Below are 23,918 nucleotides of genomic sequence, written 5' to 3' on the forward strand. Positions count from 1 at the left end.
TTCTTATATAGGTAGTTAACAATGTTCATCTTCTTTTTCGATAGCGAGTCTTTTCAATAACCACAAATGAATCATCTAAATATCTAAGCCACATGTGTGGTCTGATGGCAATGACATTATTTTATTTTATTTAAACACATAATTATTGGTACAAGGAAGCACCTAATACATATACGTCGCACAAATATCATTCGATTTGTATGTGGCAATGACAAAAGTGAGCAATTCGATATGAGACATAAATAAATTAGCGAAAATCTGAGATGTTGGTGATCTCATGGCTACTACATTCGTTTGTTTATACTGAGTTTTTTTTTTGAAAGTGAATAATTTTAATGGTTGAGTCAATTGAAGCTAGACCACCATGGAATAACTGGTTGGCCGTTTCGCCCTGTTGTGTTATTCCTCAGCAGTGCGCATCCACAATCCCACCTCGCAAGACTCGAACCCAGAACGTATCAGTCTCTCGCGCGAACGCTTAACTTCTAGACCACTGAGCCGGCCGGCATCCAACGGTGTTAATGTATAACTTCAACTAATCCACGAAATAGAGCGATACATCCATCATTGTTTCCAATGAGTTACTATCTCAAAATAAACCTGGTTGAACTCCACTGGTCACTGCTTCTTACTAGAACTCCAGGAAATACCTCTTGAACCCAGTCACTAGTGAGCATTTGTTGATTAATATCAGAAGGGGTTTATTTGTATGGATATTATAGTAATTTTAATAGTTGAGATCATGAGTCAATTGAAGCTAGACCACCATGGAAAACGTGGAAACGTTTTAGATCGGAATATCTTTTCACTACAAAAGGTGATTCATGTAACAAAAAAGATGAGATTTCGCTCGCATCTATTTTAGACCATGAATACTCCTAAAGAATTTTATAATATTTTACATAATATCTGCATACATTACATGACAGATCGAAGCTATAGCGTTGTGAAATAACGATCTGAAAACCATGTCTGTTGTGAGATAACAACTCAATGAAGACAATTGGTGAACAGTTGCTCAAACTTCGTGGATCAGTTGAAGTTAGACAATAACACAATTGGATGCCGGCTCAGTGGTCTATCGGTCAAGTGCTCTGGCACGAGACTGGTAGGTCATGGGTTCGAATCTCGCTCGCAAGGCGGGATCGCGGATGCGCACTGCCACTGAGAAGTCCCATAATAGGACGAAACGGTCTTCCAGTGCTTCCAGGTTTTCCGTGGTGCTCTAGCTTCAATTGACACACGCTTTCAACTATGAAAAATACTAAAATCTCCACAAAACCCCTTCTGAATACATATAATGCTTGACTATTTCAAGAAATGTTTACAACATAACAGTATCCAACACTAATTGAAAGTTTACTTTGAGTAGACGAGAAAATTGGCTAATTCCTACTACATAGAATCTGGATCAGTAGAATTAAGGGTTTTGTGTAACTTCCTTACAATTCATCGAAGCCCGTCGATCTACTTCGGGTGACAGTGAGTTTGACCACAAACAAAAGCTGTTACGTAATGAAATCGGGCAAAGGTTGCATGTCACCATCTTGAAACATCGACTTCAGTGACTTGGTCATATTCTACGAATGTCATTCCAGAGAATTCCACGTCGTGCATTATTTTCCGATGCTGGGACTGGTTGGAAAAAGCGGAGAGGTCCTCAGTGTATGATATCATATCGTGATATGAAAGAAAGCTGCAAAGAGCTGGCTTCTGTCGGTCATGCACGACTCCCTGGTTGGGGTCCAAGAGACGGTGCAACACAGTGGCTAGAGACGTTATCAGATATGGCTCAGAATATAAGCCAATGGCGATCCTGCTGTAACCTTCTTTTACTTTCTTCATAAAGAGTGGTAATAACTACCTAAACTGAAAGAGTTCTTCTTGGTTGCACACTTCAGTTTCCCCCATTATTACTCTTATTATTTTTGTTTTTTATATGCATCTTACTCGTTTTCTCTTCCCATTCGCATTGTTTTGTGTGGCGCATATATATCTGGTGCCTCCTTGCACCAATATTTATGTGTTTAAATAGATAAAAAAAAGTAATTTTTATATCATGCCATTTACATTTCACGATGGCCCTATACACTACATCTAATGACTGCTAAACATGTTAAATGATAAGGTCTCTTTCTAGAAAGCTTCTTATAAGATGATATTGCTTTCTCAATCTTGCACACAAGAACTGACAGCTCCTTTATTGGTCCTAATTACTTTGTACCACAAAGACTTCACTTACACTATTCACTTTAGAAAGTTAGTTCTTAGCCAAATTAAACATGATGATTGAGTGCTAATCTTATTTATTCCAGTTCTCCATTACTGGAATTACAACTTACTTACTTGCTCCTGTTACCCCTCGTGGAGGAGCATAGGCTGCCCACCAACATTCTCCATCCAACTCTGTCCTGGGCAATCCTTTCCAGTTGTTATTCATCCATTTCATATCTGCTTCTATTTCTCGATCTTAATGATAAGTGTTCATTAAATTTCCAGAGCATTTTGAATGCTTAGTTACGCCTGTTAGACCTCCCACGTAGAAGAGCATAGGCTGCTAACCAGCATTCTCCATCCAACTCTGTCCTGGGCAATCCTTTCCAGTTCTTTCCAGTTGTTATTGATCCTTTTCATATCTGCTTCTATTTCCCGACATAATGTGTTTTTTGGCCTTCATCTTTTCCGCTTCCCTTCCGGATTCCAAGTTAGCGCTTGCCTCGTGATGCAGTTTGGTGATTTCCTTAATGTATACCTTTTTCACTTCCAACTTTTTTTCCTAATTTCCTCTTCAACTGGAAGTTGATTTGTCCTCTCCCATAAAACGCTGTTGCTGATAGTATCCGGTCAGTGAATGTTGAGTATTTTGCGAAGGCGGCACAGTTTAAATAGTTTGAATTATTTTTTCTGGTTAGCGTTTTTCTAGCGAGTTAGTTTTTCTACGGGATGGGGTCGCTAACCCTCCTCCTTTACCCGGGCTTGAAACCGGCAGTAACTCTAGAAGAGCTAAAGGCGGAGTTTGGTATTACAAGATATGAATATAAATAAAGAGTTTGAAACTCTTTCTACTTTAAACACATCAACCAGTCAACCTAATTTCCATGATAAATAGAATTGAAACTTTGTTACCAATTCGGATTCGTGGCCTTAGTCAATGAAACAATATAAACGTAATCTTCAACAATCTGTTACAATTTATACTAATATTGAAATTACTGTGGGAGACAACAAACCAGATTCCAGAGGAGAAAGAAATCAGGAAGAACACATTACGCCGAGAAATAGAGACAGATATGAGAAGAATGAACAAGAACTGGATAGAACTAGAAAAGAAGGCCCAGGACAGAGTGGGTTGGAGAATGCTGGTCGACGGCCTATGCTCCATTGGGAGTAACAGGAGTAAAGAAGTAAGTGATTGAAATTTGCCCATGTTCCGGTTCTTTAGTTACTTACTTATTTACACCTATTACTCCCAACAGTCTCCAACCCACTCTGTCCAGGGCCTTCCTTTCTAGTTCTATTCAACTGTTATTCATTCTTCTCATGTCTGTCTCCATTTCTCGGTGCAACGTAATCTTTGATCTTCCTCTTCTACTTTGGCCTTGAGGATTCCAAGAGAAGGCTTGCCTTGTGATGCAGTTAGGTGATTTTCTCAATGTATGTCCTATCCACTTCCATCACTTCTTCCTGATTTCTTCCTCCACTGGAATCTAGTTTATTCTCTCCCACAGTAGCTTAGTGGTGATAGTGACTATCCAATGCATCCAAAGTATTTTGCCTAGTCAATAGTTCTTTGTAATAACGAACTGTTTTCTCACGTTTATCTTATCATTTCATACCTAATTACCTAGGTACGGGATTTGTTCGTATACATTACAACTAATAAATTGAATGCTCAAAAGAAAGATATCAGGTCACCGACACGTCGTTCCAATTCATTAGCAATTAAAAAAAAAGATCATTCTAATGAATTCACAGACAATGATACAACAACATTATCAAATCCATCACCTATATCTAATTCAATCTATTTAACAAATCAATCATCATTACCAGATTCTGGACCATTTCCACGTGAACCAAGAATAGGACCTAAACTATGGAGATGTTGTCGATTTAAACGTATTCGTAAAGATTTATTATCATTAACTGCTTCTAATAATCATCGGCATACAATTAGTTTTTCGGTAAGGTTTCATTCTTTCTTAGTTATATCTAAGCGTAACAGTAATTTATATTCTCCCTTTCAACTGGATAGTAATGCATTAACCTTTTAATGGCTTGAATGAAGTAATCATCTGATTATCAGATGTATTTCACGTGTTAGATTAATGAATAAACTAAGAAGAAGAAGAAGGAGATGAAAACTGTAATTCACATGTATGATAAGACCGTATAACTTAGCTCAGGAATACTAGTCTTTAGTCTTTTCAAATGGTAATGATAATGGTGTAGTGTTGTGGTGTGGTCTACTTATATCGATATAAGTAATACATAGTGAAGGGTCAGACATAGAATGTATTTTGGCAGAAGATCAATAAGGAAGGAACAGGAATAAAACACAATCGGTACAAAAATGCATCAGCAATGAAATCAGAGAAGACGAACTGATATTTGAAGAAGGAACAGTTAAGATTAAGACAATTGATCGTTATTTTGCAAATTAACTGTTTACTGTATGGTAAGCAAAGATGGATAGTGGCTAGTAGTGGAATCCAGTTTGACGCGCGTTTCGTCCTATTTGGGACTCATCAGCTGGATGTACCTGCATCTCAGAGTTGATGTCCACTCTGGGACTCGAACCCAGTACCTTTCGCTTCAATCGCCATCGCGTTATCTACTTAGATACTGAGTCCTGAAACGAAATGCGCGTCCTGGATTCCACTGTTAGCCACTACCCATCTTTGTTTACCATATTTGTGAATTTAGGCTATATCGAGGCAATACGCACAGTATGCACATATGCCAATGAGAGACTGACCAGTTGCAGTCCTAAAAACATCAATGGGAAGATTCAAACAAAACAATACTAAGTGAATGTTTACTGTATGATTATCAGAATTTAGTGAGGTGGTCTATAATTTGTGCTTAAATACATTCGATTGTCCCCAGTCGTGTTCTTGTTCACTACAGTGTAAGCTACTGATGTCGACAGATATAAGTAGTATATATCATCAATCGAAAGTGAAATGTATGACGACAGAAGGTTAAGAAGATCGATGAAAAGAGAATGAGAATAGAAAATGATTGCTGTAGAAATGAAAGAACAGTGAATTCTGAAACAATTGATTGACAGTTTGCAAATGAAGTACTTACTATATGATTCTCAGATTTTAGGAAGTTCTGTAATGTGTATAATCGAATACATTTGATTGTACCCATTTGTGTTCTCGTTCGTTACAATCGGAATAAAAGTCTGATGTTAGACAATACTATTAGTTGAACAGTTTACAGACTATTCAAAGGAACTTCTTACAAAACTCACAACATCATCAGGTATCAAATTCAAACACGTGAATTATCAGGATGTATAGGTTATCATTAGACCAGTAAGTTTCACATGAATGATTAACATTACGAATTTCAATTGATTCATAGTGTAATTGTACAATCATTTAGTGACATTAATAAACAATGATCTCTTTTATTGGCATGAGTGAACTTATCCATTCATCATTGAATTTGAACATTTTCAAATTGTGCATTGACTAGAAGCTAAACCATGAAAGTTACAATCAATACCATAAACTTTGTTTAAACAATAGAATGTCAGACAATGAGTTCGTCATTTATATCTGTCAGAATATTTAACGACATGAGATTGACGATAGTATAAAAGCAGGTGCAAAAACCACAGCTCATCGTTTTTTATATGAAACTGGATGGAGGACAAATTACTGACTCCCTCGAAGTAAAGACTGGTGTCAGGAAAGGTTGCTTACTCTCACCCTTAATCATTCTCCTGGTGATCGACTGCATTAGGAAGACATTAACATCTGGAGGAAAGCACGGGAACACTGGACAGGCAGGATGCAGCTTGAAGATTTAGACTTCGCAGATGATCCAGCTCTTCTATCACAAACGCAACAATAAATGCAGGAGAAAACGACCAGTGTAGCAGCAGTAGGTCTCAATATAAACAAAGGGAAAAGCAAGACTCTCCGATACAATACAACATGCACCAATCGAATTACACTTGACGAAGAAGCTTTGGAGGATGTGAAAACCTTTACATATCTAGGGAGTATCATTGATGAACACAGTGGATCAGATGCAGATGTGAGGGCGCGGATCGGCAAAGCAAGAGCAGCATATTCACAATTAAAGAACATCTGGAACTCAAAACGATTGTCAACCAACATCAAAGTCAGAATCTTCAATACAAATGTCAACACAGTTCTGCTGTATGGAGCAGAAACCTGGAGAACAACGAAAGCTATCATCCAGAAGATACATGTGTTTATTAACAGTTCTCTACACGAAATACTTCGGATCCGTTGGCCAGACACTATCGGAAGCAACCTACTGTGAAGGAAAACAAACCAGATTCCAGTGGAGGAACAAATCAGGAAGAAGTGCTGAAAGTGTATAGGACACACGTTGAGGAAAACACTCAACTGCATCATAACGCAAGCCCTCACTTGATTGAGATCAGGAATCGAATGATGTTAGACCATAACTGAAAACCTAGGAGGACTGAATAGACGTTTCGTCCTAGTATGGTACTTCTCATCGGTGCGCATCCACGATGCTGAGTAATCGAGTTGTATCAAATATCTGTCACAAGATATGCTCATTCTTATATTCAATCAGTCATCTACAACATAGGACCAGACATATATATCCATAGGTCCAAGTTGATATACCTCACTAACACAACATAAACACCGAATTCATGGAAGTAGCATTCTTCTTTCACCCAGAGAGCTGATTTACATGATCAACAAGCATTGTTTCATCTAGGCAGTTTGGCCCATATATATACACCAATATCTCGTTCATGAAATAAATTGAGTTATATAAGTTCATTCTAATTGACTTAAAGAAATTGGATGATCAGATCATTTTCAGAGCTGATTCTTTTAGAAGATTTTAGCATACTTTTTTTAAAGTGATCTGATATCCCAGTTAGTCTTGTAAGAATAACCTAAATGGTTTCATACACATCGTAGATATTCAAGATGTTTAATTCTATAACCGAAAAGTTTCAACATAAGTGAACTTATCAGTGCCCTTTCACGTTTTGCATGACTTTATAATTGATATTAATCTAATCCACAAGACAGTGGAGCAAGGTAAGGAGATGCAGTCCCATGATGGCCCGTGACCACTAATAGGTTCATACACCATCTGTTTCTTCAGGATCCTGGAGCTAGCCCACGTGCACCACTGGTTTGGAATGAGGGTTTTCCAACTTCCCTAGGTGGATCCTCCATATCCACCTACCCGGTTAAAGCGCTGAACCTTCGCTTTTCGTCCTCTCAACTTCGTAAACAACACTCCTGGTGTGAGAAGGCAATGAGTAGCACTTGACTGACAGTAGCTGCATACGCGTGGCTGTGTGAGAGCTGACTCTCCCCACCCTCGGCTGTACCAGAGCAATTGGGAGCATAAAATAAACTCTGGCGCAGATTAGTATCAATTTTATTTGTCCGATCGCGACTGAAATCCTCCGTACTAAGCAATGACATTTTATCTTTCAGAGCAGAGATAGAGTAATAAAGTATTTCAAATGGTAGATTGTCCATGAACATATGCCAATTATTTCTCTTCCAACATTTCCTACATTTCAGGTATCTGCATCTATATTTATTGCTGGTGTTGGAATTTATGGTTCAACACAAGTTGGTGATATACGTACAGTTCATGTTGAATTAAAAACAGGCAATGGAAGTGCACCTCCACCATCATCATCATCAGCTAATGTACCATCAAACGGAAATCAATTATCAGATCGAATGTATCTTTCACAAGCCTCAAGAAGTACAAGTGATCTAACTAATTTGAATACATCTACACGTTTATTTCATAATCATAATAATCGTGGAGGATATTTAAATATTTGGGATATTACAGGATTATCAAGGCTAGATGAAGGTGATTCACCTAGTACTCCAATGAATTCGTCGAATCAATTCAATAAAAAATCATCAACAAAATGTCTTGCTAGTAAACAAATTTCATTAAGATCTGATGGAACTAATCGTGTCTATGATATAAGATTTGGATGTCCAGTAAAGGTATGTAATATTCATCAGAATGACATAGTAATTATGACTAAATGTATCATTTTGGATGGATATGATACTGCTCGGGTGCCCAGACCAAAGCTGATGGTTTTCTTTTAAGGGGCCACACCCCGAGTCTTTGACTGATCCACAAGGTAGTGGAGCATCTCGTGAGGAAATGCACTCCCATGGTAGCCGGTGACCAACAATTGATTCATACGCCATTTGTTCCCTCAGGATACTGCAGCCAGCCCATGTGCACCATTGGTTTGGAATCAGGGTTTTCCAACTCTCATAGGTGAACTTTCCGCGTTCACCAACCCCGTTAAAGCGCCTGACATTCGCTTTTCGTCTTCTCAATTTCGTAAACAACACTCTCGCCACGAGAAGGCAATGAGTAGGACTTCCCTGACAGAGGCTATATACGCGTGGTCGTGTAAGAGCATTTTGAGATGGAGGGTGGACTCTCCACACTCTCAGCCGTACCAGGGCATTTAAAGGCTAAGTAAATTTATGCTAAATGAATGCTCATTGACAATTGTAGAGAGATGTCATAGTAATCAAATTGATCTATTTCATATCATTAGGTCATAAGTTCGAACCCTCCCTCTTGTACATTTGCCCTAGTAACTAAATAGTATGGCTAGTCACTCTATATCCATAAACACGTGGACCAAAACTACAGAATATAAACCACTTAACGCGTAAGATGAGATATAGAGCTTTAAAAATGTTAGCCACCAACTAAAATGGTATTGATTGGTATTCCAGTATTGATTCAACTTCCTTTTTACAATCCAGTAACGTGATCAAGATTATTCGTCCTCTCAATTTTGCAAACAACAACTCCGCCACGATAAGGCAGTGAGTAGGACTTCCCTGGCACTGAATACTCTATAAACTTGAACTGACTGACGAATGAATTATTATTAATATCATATTTTTCTAGTTATTGATGTGTGGCTGATTGGATTATATCGATGAATTCAGTATGTACCTATTAGGCTGAAATGACTTGACAACACTGGACGCTGTTTTTTTATGTAAGTTGATAGCAATCGGGCAGTAGTTACGTTGTCAGTTAAGAAATTAATAGTCCAGACTGATAATGAATATCGTAAAACGACCAATAAATGCATGACTCTAACAATTGAAACATTGACATGGAAACACTTTTGAACTTCTTGTCAAATTTATAATTGTCACTATGGAGGTAAACTCGTATTTGCCGGGGACCTCAGTCTAATAGTTTAGAGTTTAAGCTTACACGCGTAAGATTGAAGGTTTTAGATTACATTCTCCGTTAGTGTTGTGAATGCTCGTTGCTAAGGAGTTTAATACTAGAATGGAACGACCACCCAAAACTTCCCGATTGTAAATAGATGTGTAATTTAGATCAATTCGGGATTTTAATGAAATGTAAATTCATCGTTGAAATCAAGAGTCAATTGAAACTAGACCACTATAGAAAACATGGAAGCACTGGACGGCCGTTTCCTCACATTATGGGACTCCTCAGTGGCAGTGCGCATCCACGATCCCGCCTTGTGAGCGAGATTCGAACCAACCCCTACCAGTCTCGCGCCAGAGCACTTAACCGATACACCACTGAGCAGGCCGGTATCCAACGGTGTTAATGTCTAACTTCAACTGATCCATGAAGTTGAGCAACCGTTCATCAGTGAGTTGATATCTCACAACAGACGTGGTTTGAACTCCACTGGTCACTGTTTCCCACTAGAACTCAACGGATTTACCTCTCGAAGTCAGTCACTAGTGAGCATATGATTATTATTATTATTATCAGAAGGGGTTTTGCGGAGATTTAGTATTTTCATAGTTCAGGAACTACTGATAGTCACGAACCATTACATATTTGTTTAATCTAAGTGAAAGATTCCTAAGCGATACACATACATGAGCTTAAACAGGGATACAATTTAAAACATTCGAATTTTATGGATTCAGCGTTAAGTATAGCTAACAGCTAATCACATCACGGATATCTATTTAATTTAATTAGATAATTTTGTTAACTCGTTTAAAGTTTAGCTTATTGTGGTGAAATCCAATGTGACAGCTTGTATAGACGCATATTTGTTTCATACTTTACATTGTCTATAATTAACTGAATCCAACGTATAATAATATAAGGGGGTTTTTCGTGGAGATTTTTAGTAATTTTTTATATATAGTTGAAATGAGGAGTTTCACAATTGGACGAAATGGCCATCCAGTGCTTCGAGGTTTTCCACTATGGTCTAGCTTCAATTAACTCATGATTTCAACTATATGTATAATAATATAGTCACTGCTTCCCACTACAACTCAAGGAAACATCCCTTGAAGTCAGTCACTAGTGAGCATATGATTATAGATCAGAATGGGTTTTGTGGATGCGTACTGCTGAGGAGTCCAATAATCGGACGAAACGACCGTCCAGTGCTTCCAGGTTTACCATGGTGGTCTAGCTTCAATTGACTTATGATTTCAACTATGGAAATGTAAATTCATTAACAAAAAATTGACAGATTTTCTTCTCATAATGATTTTAAATTCATTTACAGTTGGTTAAAAACCGAAGATACTATTTAAGTTTGAGCACATCAAATTCAGATCATAATCCAGCATCAATGTCTACATCTTCAACAGCAATTAATTCATCAACATCATATATTGGTTTCTATGGTGGAACAGAAATTCTAATTCATTGTCCATCAGAAGAAACATTGAATAAACAAGATAGCGAAACAATAACAAGCAGCAACAAGAAATCCTCATCATCAACATCATCTAACACTAGAAAGAAACGATCAGTAACAAACAAACTAGGTTTTGTAACCAACCACAATGATAACTCACATTTATTAGGTAATAGTAATGAAACAGTCATATTTAATTTTCATGATAGTTGGGATGGTCTAGAAAATGGGAGTGTGGATAGAGGATTAATACCGGATTTATTATTTTATACTTGTTTTTAAAACTTTTTTCATTATCATCATTCATGTACACATTACTCTTTATGGTTCCTTTCATATTTGTTACATATATATATGGGCAACATAGTTACAAAATGATGTTTACAAAGACAAAGTCTACATATACATTACTTTCATCATCATTCCCTTATCCATTCATTACTATATTATCATCCATATTCATATATTATACAATACAACTATTGGTCAATATGATTTGACCTTTTTAAAATTCTCGACATCCAGTGAAAACTACTTAAATGATTAGTTAGTAATATGATTTTCTAATAAAAAATGATTTTATAGAGTTGAGATCAATTGAAGCTAGACCACTATGGAAAACCTGGAAGCACTGGACGGTCGTTTCGTCCTATTATGGGATATTGATATTTCAGTTATTTTATATCATTAAATATCAGGTATCGACAACTTCATTTATCTTAGAAGTCTGATCAACCCTAATGGGTTGGTGTCTGATGAAATCTCTACATGGATTCAAAAAGCTCATTTAGCCTTTGTCAACTTATTGCACCTATATTGAAGGTGAGATATTCGTCTAGCAATAAAAGGAAGAGTAGACTGCGCATCAGTTCATTCTGTTCGATATTACGGCTGTGTAACGTGGCCATTAAGAGCAGATGATACTCGTAAGTAATTAGTATTTGATCACAGATGTCTCAGAAATATTGCTAGTATTTACTGGGATCACTGGATAAGCAATAATAAGGTTAGACACAGGGTATTAGGGAATGACAGTAAATCAGTTAGTGAGGTCGTGATTCTTCATCGACTAAGATGGTTGAACCATGGTTTGCTATTATGACTATATAAAATAGGACCGTATCCGATTCGTTATGGTCTTATGTCCGGCTTTTTATCATATGAATTATCCACTAATCGGAATACAGCTTTTTCAATCTTAGCACTGTACTAATAAATGACTTCGACTGGTATGAGCAGTCTAGTGTCCTTATTGGTCCCTTGTCCGCTTAACCCTTCCAATTGAGTCCGAAAACACCAATTATAGCTTCTGCTATACAAACCATTTATTTCAAGCATACTCGGTTTATATACCAGGCATCACACCATAAAATAGAAAATAATATTTGTACAAGATACAGCCGAATGTGGCTGTGAACGTGGGATACAATAATCAGTAAACTGAATATAATTTAGGAGACAGTAATTCGTATAATAATAATCAACAGGTCAAAATGAAGCTTATAATAAGATGAATATAGATATACACAATCTAATTACTTAATAGTTAAAAAGTAAGGATATATATAGAATAAAAGTTCATTAATAGGCCCCGGAAGTTACCTATACTTACGTCGTCACTAGGATATAACAGTTACGTATGCCTGAACACTGATTACTACAACGCGCAATGCTAACTACAGTTAGAGACGGTTGGAAGAAAGTCATGGGCGGCCAAATCAAAACTTGGCATCAGTCTTGAAGTCACTAACTTCTAGTCTGAGCCATGTTGGTAGATGCAAACTAATTGGTTGGGGTCCACGTGCCCATCGCAACCAATGGTTAAAGACTGTGGGTAACCACTTCTATGAATTTGGTGTTCATCTTGTTGTGCTAACGAGGTGTGGTAACTTGGACCGATGTATATATGTGTGTTGTCCTACGTTGTGGCTGACTGATTAAACATCAGGTATTACATCGCCTATTCTTTGGTTAAAAAGTCGAGGTTATTAATGATTTAAGCGAACAGTCATCCAATCATACATTGTCATACGCTCTAAAAAAAGGTAATTTGTATTTGAAGACGTAACCTGATATGACACAAATTCAATCGACTAAGCAGTTGGATTTATTCACTATTTTCTTCCAAATAATTTTAACAATATTCCTGATCAGAAGGGGATTTGTGGAGATATTAGTAATTTTATATAGTAGAGATCATGAGTCAATTGATTAGATTACCATTGAAAACCTGGAAGCACTGGACGGCCGTTTCGTCTCAGCATGTGACTCCTCATCAGTGCGCATCCACGATCTCGCCTCGCGAAATTCGAACCCAGGACCTACGAGTTTCACGCCAAAGCACTTAACCTGATGTTAAATTTTCCATTTCTATTAAATATTTATTTCTCTCCTATATTCTTCAGCTTATTATACGTCTCGCTCCTACTGTGTTGAAGTAAAGTTTGCCAACTTGGATTGATGCACATTCACTTCATGTTCTAATATAACTGAATGACCTTTTAATCAGGACGATAAGATCCTCACAAATAGAGAAGCATCGGTAAGGCAAATATTCATACTCATGATTACTATCATTCTGAAGATCAACTTACATCCATATACGACACAAAGACTCGATCGTAAACGTTTACCATTATGAAAAGCGTAAACAGTAAATGGTCATACGCTACTTATTCAATTAAGTGATAAGCATGTACAGTGTTTTTAATATGAGAGTAATGGTATATTAGTAATGAATAGTAGCAAAACCTAAGTGATGTACCTCCGAACAGAGAAAAAATAACTTCCTCATAATCTGAACATCTCTTACAACGTACTATTTAACATAGAATCTTCAGAATATATAACGAACGCAATACATTGAACACTATTGAATGGCTATCTAATGATGAAGCTCTGATGAGGACTCATGACCGATGAAGTTCACAAATGTCGAATATGAGAAATATCATCAATGACTATTTTATTGCATCGTGACCTATGGGTATGATATCAAAGTATTGTGCGTACTATAAAGCCTAAAGATACTGAATTCAATTGAACGTAAAGTTAACAGTGTAGTCTCTTGACATTTTAATTCAAAACACATAAAGTCCACCAGGGTGTTTTGTACCTGTGTCGTTGCGCCACAGGATTGAGCTATACTGTTCGGATTGTAGTGTTGAAGCCTATTTAGTGTCTGGTTCTTTTATAAAGCGGGATTGAGCTGTACTGCTTGGGTTACCGCGTGAAAGTCGGGATGATGTCTGGTTCTCCCGAAAACCAATGCAAAATTACCCTGGCCTATAAGGGTATATTATATAACTGTGAACTAACAAAACATAATAGTTATTGATATCTATATGGTTTTCAACTGTCCTCTCCAAGAGAAGATAATTCAAATGTCTTTCAAAGATCTTTTAGCATACTGAATATTGTAATACGTACAGATTTGAATAAGTACAATTCCAAGTGTGTAGGCGGTTGGTACTATTCAGTTGCCAATATCGTGAAAGGGAAATGAAAATGAAACTAGGTTAATGTTATGTCCCGATAACAATAGTAAATGGTAACTTTGGGATCCATTTATGGACCAATATTATGCTTATATTTTTTTATCGTATAATCGTTAAACAACTTAACTATTCGTATTCATGTCCCCCTTATTATAAGCTTTATTTTGACCTATGGACTGTTATTATACGATTTACCATTCTTGAGTTGTCCCTAGTCTATTAATTACTGCTCCCCCTATTCACAGCCACATTTGGCTAACTCTTGTACAAATGTTATTTTCTATTTTATTGGTACGATGCAGTCTGTCTGTTTAGTATATAAAACCCAGTATGTTTGAAATATATTGATTCATACCGCAGAGGCTGTTCTGGACATATTTGGCTGGGCTAGGCAGAAACAGGATTGACAAGTACTCTACACGTCCCATACGGTTTCCGTGTATCATTGGCCCGATCAATAATTCGCTGCTTTCTAATTGGGCGGTTTTATCACATCATACATTTAACAAGGGCATCCACTCGACCACAAGTTATAACAATTAAGAATAGTTTCGACAAACTAAAGACGTTACCGTATAGCTGAAGTGAGAACTGTTTTAGATTGGCAATAGGACCACGAGTTTAACCCTTTGTGGTTTTATTACTTTTCAACTAACCTGAATAGGATAATCGTATCACTAGGAACGAATGCCCTAGTCAATAAAACTTGATCGGGTGTTGAACAAATACATCAAAGTAAACACAACCATCGTCAAAACATCAATATTTAAATAATCTACTCATGAAAATTATAAAGTTAAGCTGTAAAAAAACAAATAAAAAAAGAAGAAAAAGCTACAACACAACAACAACAAAAACAACCAACCAATCAAATTAGAAGAAGAAGTTTCAACATCTTTCTTCTTTTTTTTTCCTTCCTTCATTCAACTACTACTGAAATAGATGGTTTTAATTTATGAATTCATAATGGATAACACCGGTATATCTATGTATATCTATCAAATAAATGCAAATGTATATTGATATGCAATACAGTCAGTCAGTCACAACGTAGAATTTCGTACGTACGTACGTACATCAGCTCGAGTTGACATACCACATTACTGTATGCAATACAGTATATATGAAATAGATCCCTTACATAGATATATATATAAATGAAGTCAATGATAGATAGATGAATATGTTACCATGTAGTAAACTATCCATTAGAATTACCCCATTAATGAACGAATAATTTGACGTAATTCATTATAACGTCTATTAGTTGGTGGAATGTAATCCAGCTATTAACAGATAAATAAGAATAGATAATAAAGAAATAAATAAGATTATATTTATTAAATATCATTCATAGTTGAAAGCGTTAGTCAATTGAAGCTAGACCACCATGGAAAACCTGGAAGCACTGGATGGCCGTTTCGTCCTACTATGGGACTTCTCAGTGGCAGTGCGCGTCCACGATCCCGCACTCGCGAGCGAGTTTCGAACCCAGGACCTACCAGTCTAGCGCCAGAGCACTTAACCGATACACCACTAAGCTGGCTGGAATTCGACGGTGTTAATGTCTAACTTCAACTGATTCATGAAGTTGAGCAACCGTTCACCAATTGTCTTCAGTGGATTGATATCTCACAACAGACGTGGTTTGAACTCCGCTGGTCACTGCTTTTCACTAGAACTCCTGGATTTACCTCTCGAAGTCAGTCACTAGTGAGCATATGATTATTATTATCAGAAGTACTTCCAGGTTTTTCATGGTGGTCTGGCTTCAATTGACTCACGCTTTCAACTATGAAAATACTAAATCTCCACAAAACCCCTTCTGATAATAAATATGATTTAGATTGCTGATCTGTTCAAGTATGAAAAATAAATTTAATGGATAAATAGGTAATTCAAAAAAAAATCTGATCTATAAAGCAGTGGAGCAACGTTAACAGATGTACTGCCATGGTAACCAATGATCAATAATACATTCATACATTATTTGTTTCCTTAGGATTCTGGAGCCAGCCCATGTGCATCATTAGTTTGGAATCAATGTTTTCCAACTCTTCAATATCTATCAAACCGGTTAGAGCGCCGGACATTTGCTTTCTGTCCTCTCAATTTTGTAAACAACACCCCTGGTGCAAGAACGCAGCGAGTATCACTTCCCTGACAGTGGCTGTATACGCGTGGTCATGTAAGGGCATTTCGAGTGGGAGAGCGGACTCTCCCCACTCTCGGCCGTACTAGAACATTTGGGGGTGTTCGAAAAATTACCCCAAACAGAGAGAACGAATATCATATAGAATTCCTCTACACATGTTTTGAGCAGTTACGTATTAGTATGTCACTAGTTCTCTATAATAATTAGAACTACCTGAATTAAGTATGTTAACTAACAATACTCAGAACTCACTAAGTCGTACTCTATCAGCCACGTACGCATAGACCAGTGAATTCAAATACGACAGGACTCTATGAGTACAATCGAATATATTATATTGGGAACTCAAATCATGAGTAGAATAATGTACAAAATTGATATACATAATGGTTAAAATTAAACGATACGAAAGATAACTACAATATGACAGTCCTGTTAGCAATCGATACATCATTCAATAAATTATAAGTGTTCAGATTAAAGTACTGTAGTGAACAAGAACACGGGTGGGGACAATCGAATATATTCTAGCACAACATTACAGAATATCTCATTAAAATATGAGAACCATATAGTGAACAGTTAATTTGCAAAATAACAATCAATTGTCTCAATCTTAACTGTTTCTTCTGCAAATATCCATCCATAGTCTCCAATGACAATTGTTCATGCATTTTCGTACCAATTGAGTGCCGTTCCCGTTCTCTCCTTATCGATTTTCTATTGAAATACATTCAATGCCCGACCATGGTTATATACTACTTATTTGGGTATCAGTAACCCACACCACAGTACTAGTATCTAACTACTTATATTATCAGGAAACGATCATCTACTCTTAACGAATTAGTATTAGATAATGTAGAACCAGAACTAATTACTGAATCTACAAATTAACATTATCTCCTATATAAGTTTATTACGAACACGTATATTTGAATTCTATGAAATTGATCTAAAATTCAATTTTATTTATTTATTTATTTAAGCACCATATACATATGCGCCACACAAATCTCATTTGATTTGTGTGAGGGCTGTGATACTACCCGGGTGCTCAAACTGATGTGGGTGATTTTTTTAAGGAGCCACACCCGGAGCCTTTGACCTAAAGGTCTCATCCACAAGACAGTGGAGCATCGTAAGGAGATGCAGTTCCATGGTAGCCGGTGACCAATAATTGCTTCATACGCCATTCATTCCCTTAGGATACTGGAACTCATGTACATCATTGGTTAGGAATCAAGGTTTTCTAACTTCCCTAGGTGGACTCGCAGTGTCCACCAACCCGGTTAAAGTGCTGGACATTCGCTTTTTGTCCTCTCAATTTCGTTAACAACACCCTTGCCACGAGAAGGCGGTGAGTGGTTTTAGAATATATCTATAGTTCAGCTCATTTTTCTTCTCAATTATACCGAGTAGAATCAAGTGTCAAACAGTTAGTTATACAATATAGTCAAAAAAAGCATAAAGTTATATTGCCTCATTTGATAATAATAAAAACATCAAAAACATACCTTTAAAGCTTTAATTCGTCGCTGCCTTTCTTGTTCTAAATAAACTGATGCATATGGACCTAAAAGGCGAATAACCTCCGCGGAATTACGTTGTAACAACGGTATTTCTCTATGCATCATTGCTGTTCTTATATTCCAGCGTAGAACACGTCGTGCATTTTCACCGGGTGTAGAATGAATTGACCAACTTCGTTGATATGAATGATATTTTGCAACTGGATCTTCTTTTTGTCTATATGTACTAGTTGATACCGGTCTCTATAGATTAGAAATGAAATATAGAAAATCTATAAAAAAAAGGTATATGGATGGTACTTTTCGACAATGTTTATGATTTGAATCATATTCTACAGGCCTTTAACAACTTTAACACTGTGCTAGAATCTCTGTTAATAGTAAACTTAACTATTGAACTGACTTGTAAATCTGGTGATTTCAAGTGTATCACATAATCTTACATTTGAATTCATACTGATCATTCAAATGTTCAACTTAATATCCAGTGAACATTTTATTTATTTCTTTAAATACAAAGGGGCACCAGATACATATGCGCCACACGAAACTCATTTGATTTGTGTGAGGGCTGTGATACTGCCAAGGTGCCCAGACCGAAGCAGGTGGTTTTCTTTTAAGGGGCCACACCCGGGGCCTTTGATCTAATGGTCCGATCCACAAGGTATTGGAGCATCTCGTGAGGAGATGCAGTCCCATGGTAGCCGGTGAACAACGATTGATTCATACACCATTTGTTCCCTCAGGATCCTGGAGCTAGCCCATGTACACCATTGGTTTGGAATGAGGGTTTTCCAACTCCCCTAGATGGATCTTCCATATATACCAACCCGGTTAAAGCACCGGACATTCGCTTTTCATCCTCTTAATTTCGTAAACAACACCTTTAATGTGAGAAGGCAGTGAGTGGGACTCTCCTAGCAGAGGCTGTATACGCGTGGCCGTGTGAGAGCATTTCGAGAGGGAGGGTGGATCCTCCAGTGAACAAAAACCATATGAATCGAGAAATTATTAAAAAGAAGACAATTTGAAGTATGAATTAGACTGTACGGTAGCAACTAAGTGATATGCAATTTTTTCCGGCAATAGTTAATGGTGTCCGAAAAAAACTTAAAACTTTATCTCTCCCTCAATTGTTAAGGTATAAGAATGCACATTAACCTAGTCTGCAAGATAAGCGAATGTTCAGCTTTAACCGGGTTGGTGGACACGGAAAGTTCACCTAGGGGAGTTGGAAAACCCTCATTCCAAACCAATGGTGTACATGGGCTCTAGGATCCTGAAGGAACAAATGGCGTATTAACCAATTGTTGGTCACCGGCTACCATGGGACTACATCTCATCACTATGTTCCACTGCCTTGTGGATGAGACCTTTAAGTCAAAGGCTCCGAGTGTGGTCCCCTAAGAAAACCACCTGCTTCAGTTTGGGCACCCAGGCAGTATCACAGCCGTCACGCAAATCAAATGAGATTTGTGCGGCGCATATTTATCTGGTGCTTCCTTGTACCAATATTTATGTGCTTAAATAAATAAATAAACTGCAAGATAATATCACAGCAGAATCTACAAAATATCAGATAAAATATCATTGGGGTTGATCAGCTACTCGATAATTGAGAGTAGCTGATCTTATGGATAGCTTATATTAAAAGAAATATCTAACACAGTAAAAAGAAAATCATATGGAAGAACTGGGATACATACTTGAGAATGTAACGATCGAGAATTATAACAACAACAATCATTTCCTTTTTGACAATGTTGTGCAGATTTAGGTCGTTGTTGTTGTTGTTGTGGTACACTATGAACTTGTTCAACAGGATTATCTAGAAATCGAGCTGATCTTCTTGAGGAATTCGTCGCTGTGGTAGTAGTATTAGTAGTACAATTTTGGCGTTGATAATCAACAGAATGTAAAACATCATTAATTTTATTACATCTTAGGGTCTTTTCCAACTTATTATTATTCGATGTTGACAAGTTATTATTACGATAATCGTGTGGATCTCTATTAGTTGTTGTATGTGTATTGATCTTTTCAACAATTGGTTCACATTTTCCATGTAATTTATCCCTACTTTCTTGATCATAATGCAAATGTTGATGAGAATAACGTGGTTGTTGATGTTGGAGATAAAGATATGCAGACGATCTTCCCAACTGATTAGACGAATCTTTAGAAATAGACTTTAGATGACAGTAGTTTTTGTCCGTTGATGACGATGTTATCGTCTTCATTGGTGGAAGTATGAAATCATTATTTAGATCGTGTGCGATGTCAAGACTTTTTTGAAAGTTTTTCATAGAAGATTTGGAATGAATAGGTTGTCCATTAGCATCATTATATTCAAAATTTACAGATTGTTTACTGCTGGTTAATTCATTCCCAGACTGAACTGTATGTTTTTGCTGTTGACGTTGGTGGTGGTGATAGTGGTTAAGTTTCTGCTGTTGTTTCTCTTCAAAATGATTTTCAGCTTCATTCTGTAATAGAGTTGTTGGTGATAATGACGATGAGATAGATGCGGTGTCAAGATTATTCATTGCCTCGTTAGTTGTTGAAAAGCAAACTGTTATTTGTGAATCAGTTGAAGAATATGGTTTCTGATCATATTCATGATGATATTTTGGGGATAATTGTATGGCATTCGATAAAGAACTAGCGTCGGATATGTTTTTTTGATCCAAGTTCAGAGAATGATTATTTAGTATTGATGATTTACCCTATCACATGAATAAACAAAAAAGAATAGGAACTAACGAGCAAAATATAAATAGGTCCTAATAAGGCCTGTAATTTAGATAATCAATAGATTATTCACTTTTCTATAGATTGCAGTCAGTCAGTCAGCTACGACGTAGGACCAGACACGTATATGCATCGGTCCAGGTTATCATGCCGCACCAGCACAATAAGATGAACATCAAGTTCATAGGAGTAGTTACTTCAATGGTAGTTATATTTAAAAAAAAATTGCATATAAGAATATGAAAACGGGAGAATTAGTTAGTAGAAATAAAGGTACAAAGTAATTTTAATCTCACGGTTTTTAATTGAAGACAAAGAGTGTATACAACAACACCATTGTGATCAATCGATCCTGAGTTATGTTACACACAGTCTTTAAGCATTGGTTACAATAGTCACATGGACACCAACGAAGTAGTCTGCATCTGCCAACATGGCTCAGACTAGAAGTTAGTAACTTCAAGACTGGTGCCATGTTTTGGTTTGGCCGATCATGACTTTCTTCCAACCGTCTCTAACACTAGTCAGCATTGCGCGTTGTGGTAATCGGCGTTCAGGCATACGTAACAAATTTTCCAACTATCTCAGTCGATGAAGAATCACAACCTCATCAACTGATTTACCATCAATCCCTAATACCCTGCATCTAACCTCACTATTACTTACCCGGTGATCCCAGCAGATGCGAGCAATATTTCTAAGGCATCTGTGGCCAAATACTAGTAAATTACGAGTATCATCTACTCTTAATGACCACATTACGCAGCTGTAATATAGAACAGAATGAACTGACGGCCGTTTCGTCCTCTTATGGGACATCTCAGCAGTGCGCATCAATGATCCCGCCTCGCGAGATTCGAACTCAGGACCTATCAGTCTCACGCCAGAGCACTTAAAGTCATTTACATACGAATAATACTTATTTACCAATACATGATAATCTAGTTAACTCAATTTTAGATTTCTTTTCACTGGCAAAATGTGAACGATTGAAATAGTCAACTCAGAGAATGCATCTTGAACAAGAGCTTATTAGTAGATTTCCTAATTGTTGTATTAAAAGTACTTTTTCGAATATCCAAGAGAGTAATATATATATCCCTACATCAACAAGGTTCCATGTACATATTTACATTATTTCTAAGTATTTCACATGAAGTATGATAAAACAATCAGCATTAAAAGGTACGTTGGGAGAACAGAAAGAGTAGATGCACTTTCGTCACTCCAAACGATTTTGAGCCATGTCATTCAAAGTCTCTAACCATCAATTGCTATCATCTCGCGAATCCCAACCAGATAGTCTACATCTACCAACATGACTTAGTTCACTTGTCAGTGACTTCATGAATTTATGCCACGCTTTAGTCTGGCCGCCCCTAGCTTTCTTCCAACTTACTCCTACACCATAAAGCATTGCACGTCGCGGCAGTCGGTGGTTGGGCATACGTAACACATGTCTCAGCCATCTCAACTGATGAAGTTTCACTACTTCATCAATCGATTCGCCATCCTTACCTAGTACCCGTTCCCTAACATCTGCATTACTTACCCGGTGGTCCCAGGATATACGAGCAATGCTTCGAAAACATCTATGATCGAACACTAATAGCCTACGAATATCCTCTACTCTTACAGGCCATGTTTCACTGCCATAAAGTAGGACAGAACGAACTGCTGCACAGTAAACCCGTCCTTTTGTTGCTAGACGGATATCTTGCCTACGCCATAAATGACGCAATTTGGCGAAAGCTAGACGAGCCTTCTGTATCCGTGCTGAGATTTCGTCATACACCAAACCACAAGGGCTGATGAGACTCCCAAGATAAGTGAAGCGGTCAACACGCTCAACTATTTTACTCCATATCATTAGTTCAGGTGTCGATACAACCCAATCTTGTTCAAAGGCATACTTTCTTATTTGTAGTGAACACTGACTATTTTGCTTAGTGAAAATATTCACCATAAATGTATGTTATTAATCAACTTCAAATGAAGATGAACTCAACAAATGATAAACAAATACTTACTTGAATTACTTTTTCCCTTGGATCATTTAGCTTTGTATGATGATTTACACTAATACAATCATTACTGTTTGTATTAGAATTTGAAAAGTCTTCATGTGTCACAGAAAAACATGACGATGACGACGATGGTGATCGTGATGGTGATGATGGAGAAGATGAAGAAACAGGAGGTTTCGATGGATAAGATACAATCTTTTTAGAATTATCAGTAGTAGCATGATGATTATTATAAATTTGTTGCTGGGCAGGATTCTTTGTTAATGATTGAGATGGTTGTTGTTTTAAATGACGTAATAAATATTTCTCTTTATTAATTAATAAATCTAAATCATTTTTTAAACGAATTAATTGTTGATTATTTAAACTGGTTATACCTAAATTGGCTAATTCTTTTTGTATTTCATCAAAACTGAAATTAAGATCTTCATCCGACAGAATCATTTGTTGTTTGAAAGATGCTGTTGCTGACTATGAGGATGACGATGATAATAGTGATTGAGATGCATAAAAGAATATCATGTTTCAGATACCTATGATACGATTATTCCATCTACATAAAGAAGTTATACATATGATAATGGCTGATCACTGACCAATGAACAGTTAAACGTAAAAAAAAGGGGTGATGAGGTACCTACTGAAACAAGAGAGAGAGAGAGATAGATAGAGTATATACATATGCCATTAATAAAAATATTAGAGAAAAATATTTTTTTCAGAAGAAATGTAAGAGCTAAAAATTGTAGATTTGCCATGACGACGATGAGTACCAACTTGTACACACTGGACGCATAACTCCATGTAGATTCTCTTAAGCTACTTATTATTGATGAATAATGTCCCCCTGTCACACTTGCTCACAGATGAGCACTGCTGAGGAGTCCCATACTAGGAAAGAAACCACCGTCCAGTGCTCCCAGTTGCTTAGTGATGGTCTAGGTTGGAACGGTTCAAGATTTCAATGAAATTCATCAATATCTATAACCCGATACTTACAAAAAACAATATGCTTACTAACACGGTTCA

At 37.0% G+C, this 23,918-nt stretch overlaps 2 protein-coding genes across 2 annotated transcripts in view; one reads left to right on the forward strand and one right to left on the reverse strand.

Annotated features, from left to right (window-relative positions):
• Smp_176610 (btb/poz domain containing protein, putative) overlaps nucleotides 1-11,209 on the forward strand; it is a gene marked incomplete at both ends in the record, with an annotated part of 46,538 nt that extends 35,329 nt beyond the window's left edge. The window contains 3 exons of the mRNA XM_018791761.1: nucleotides 3,849-4,184; nucleotides 7,791-8,237; nucleotides 10,793-11,209. Of these exons, the coding sequence (XP_018645083.1) occupies nucleotides 3,849-4,184; nucleotides 7,791-8,237; nucleotides 10,793-11,209 (1,200 nt within the window). The remainder of the gene's footprint in view (nucleotides 1-3,848; nucleotides 4,185-7,790; nucleotides 8,238-10,792) is intronic.
• Nucleotides 11,210-15,527: 4,318 nt separating this feature from the next.
• Smp_099240 (Protein VTS1, putative) lies at nucleotides 15,528-23,524 on the reverse strand. The gene is made up of 4 exons (XM_018791762.1): nucleotides 22,893-23,524; nucleotides 19,818-20,837; nucleotides 18,097-18,354; nucleotides 15,528-15,710 (listed from the first exon to the last, which is right to left on the reverse strand). Exons 1-4 carry the CDS (start codon nucleotides 23,331-23,333, stop codon nucleotides 15,639-15,641), a joined length of 1,791 nt encoding a protein of 596 aa, XP_018645084.1. The 5' UTR covers nucleotides 23,334-23,524; the 3' UTR covers nucleotides 15,528-15,638.
• Between the last annotated feature and the right edge of the window lie 394 nt (nucleotides 23,525-23,918).

Source organism: Schistosoma mansoni (assembly GCF_000237925.1).
Source record: "Schistosoma mansoni, WGS project CABG00000000 data, chromosome 1 unplaced supercontig 0076, strain Puerto Rico, whole genome shotgun sequence".
Lineage (NCBI taxonomy): Eukaryota > Metazoa > Platyhelminthes > Trematoda > Strigeidida > Schistosomatidae > Schistosoma > Schistosoma mansoni.

Coding starts and splice junctions, on each gene's coding strand:
- Smp_099240 (XM_018791762.1), bottom strand. CDS start 23,333: ATGATTCTGTCGGATGAAGATCTTAATTTCAGTTTTGATGAAATACAA. Junction 20,838..22,892: donor CAAGGGAAAAAGTAATTCAA/GTAAGTATTTGT, acceptor TTCATGTGATAG/GGTAAATCATCAATACTAAA. Junction 18,355..19,817: donor CTCGATCGTTACATTCTCAA/GTATGTATCCCA, acceptor TCTAATCTATAG/AGACCGGTATCAACTAGTAC.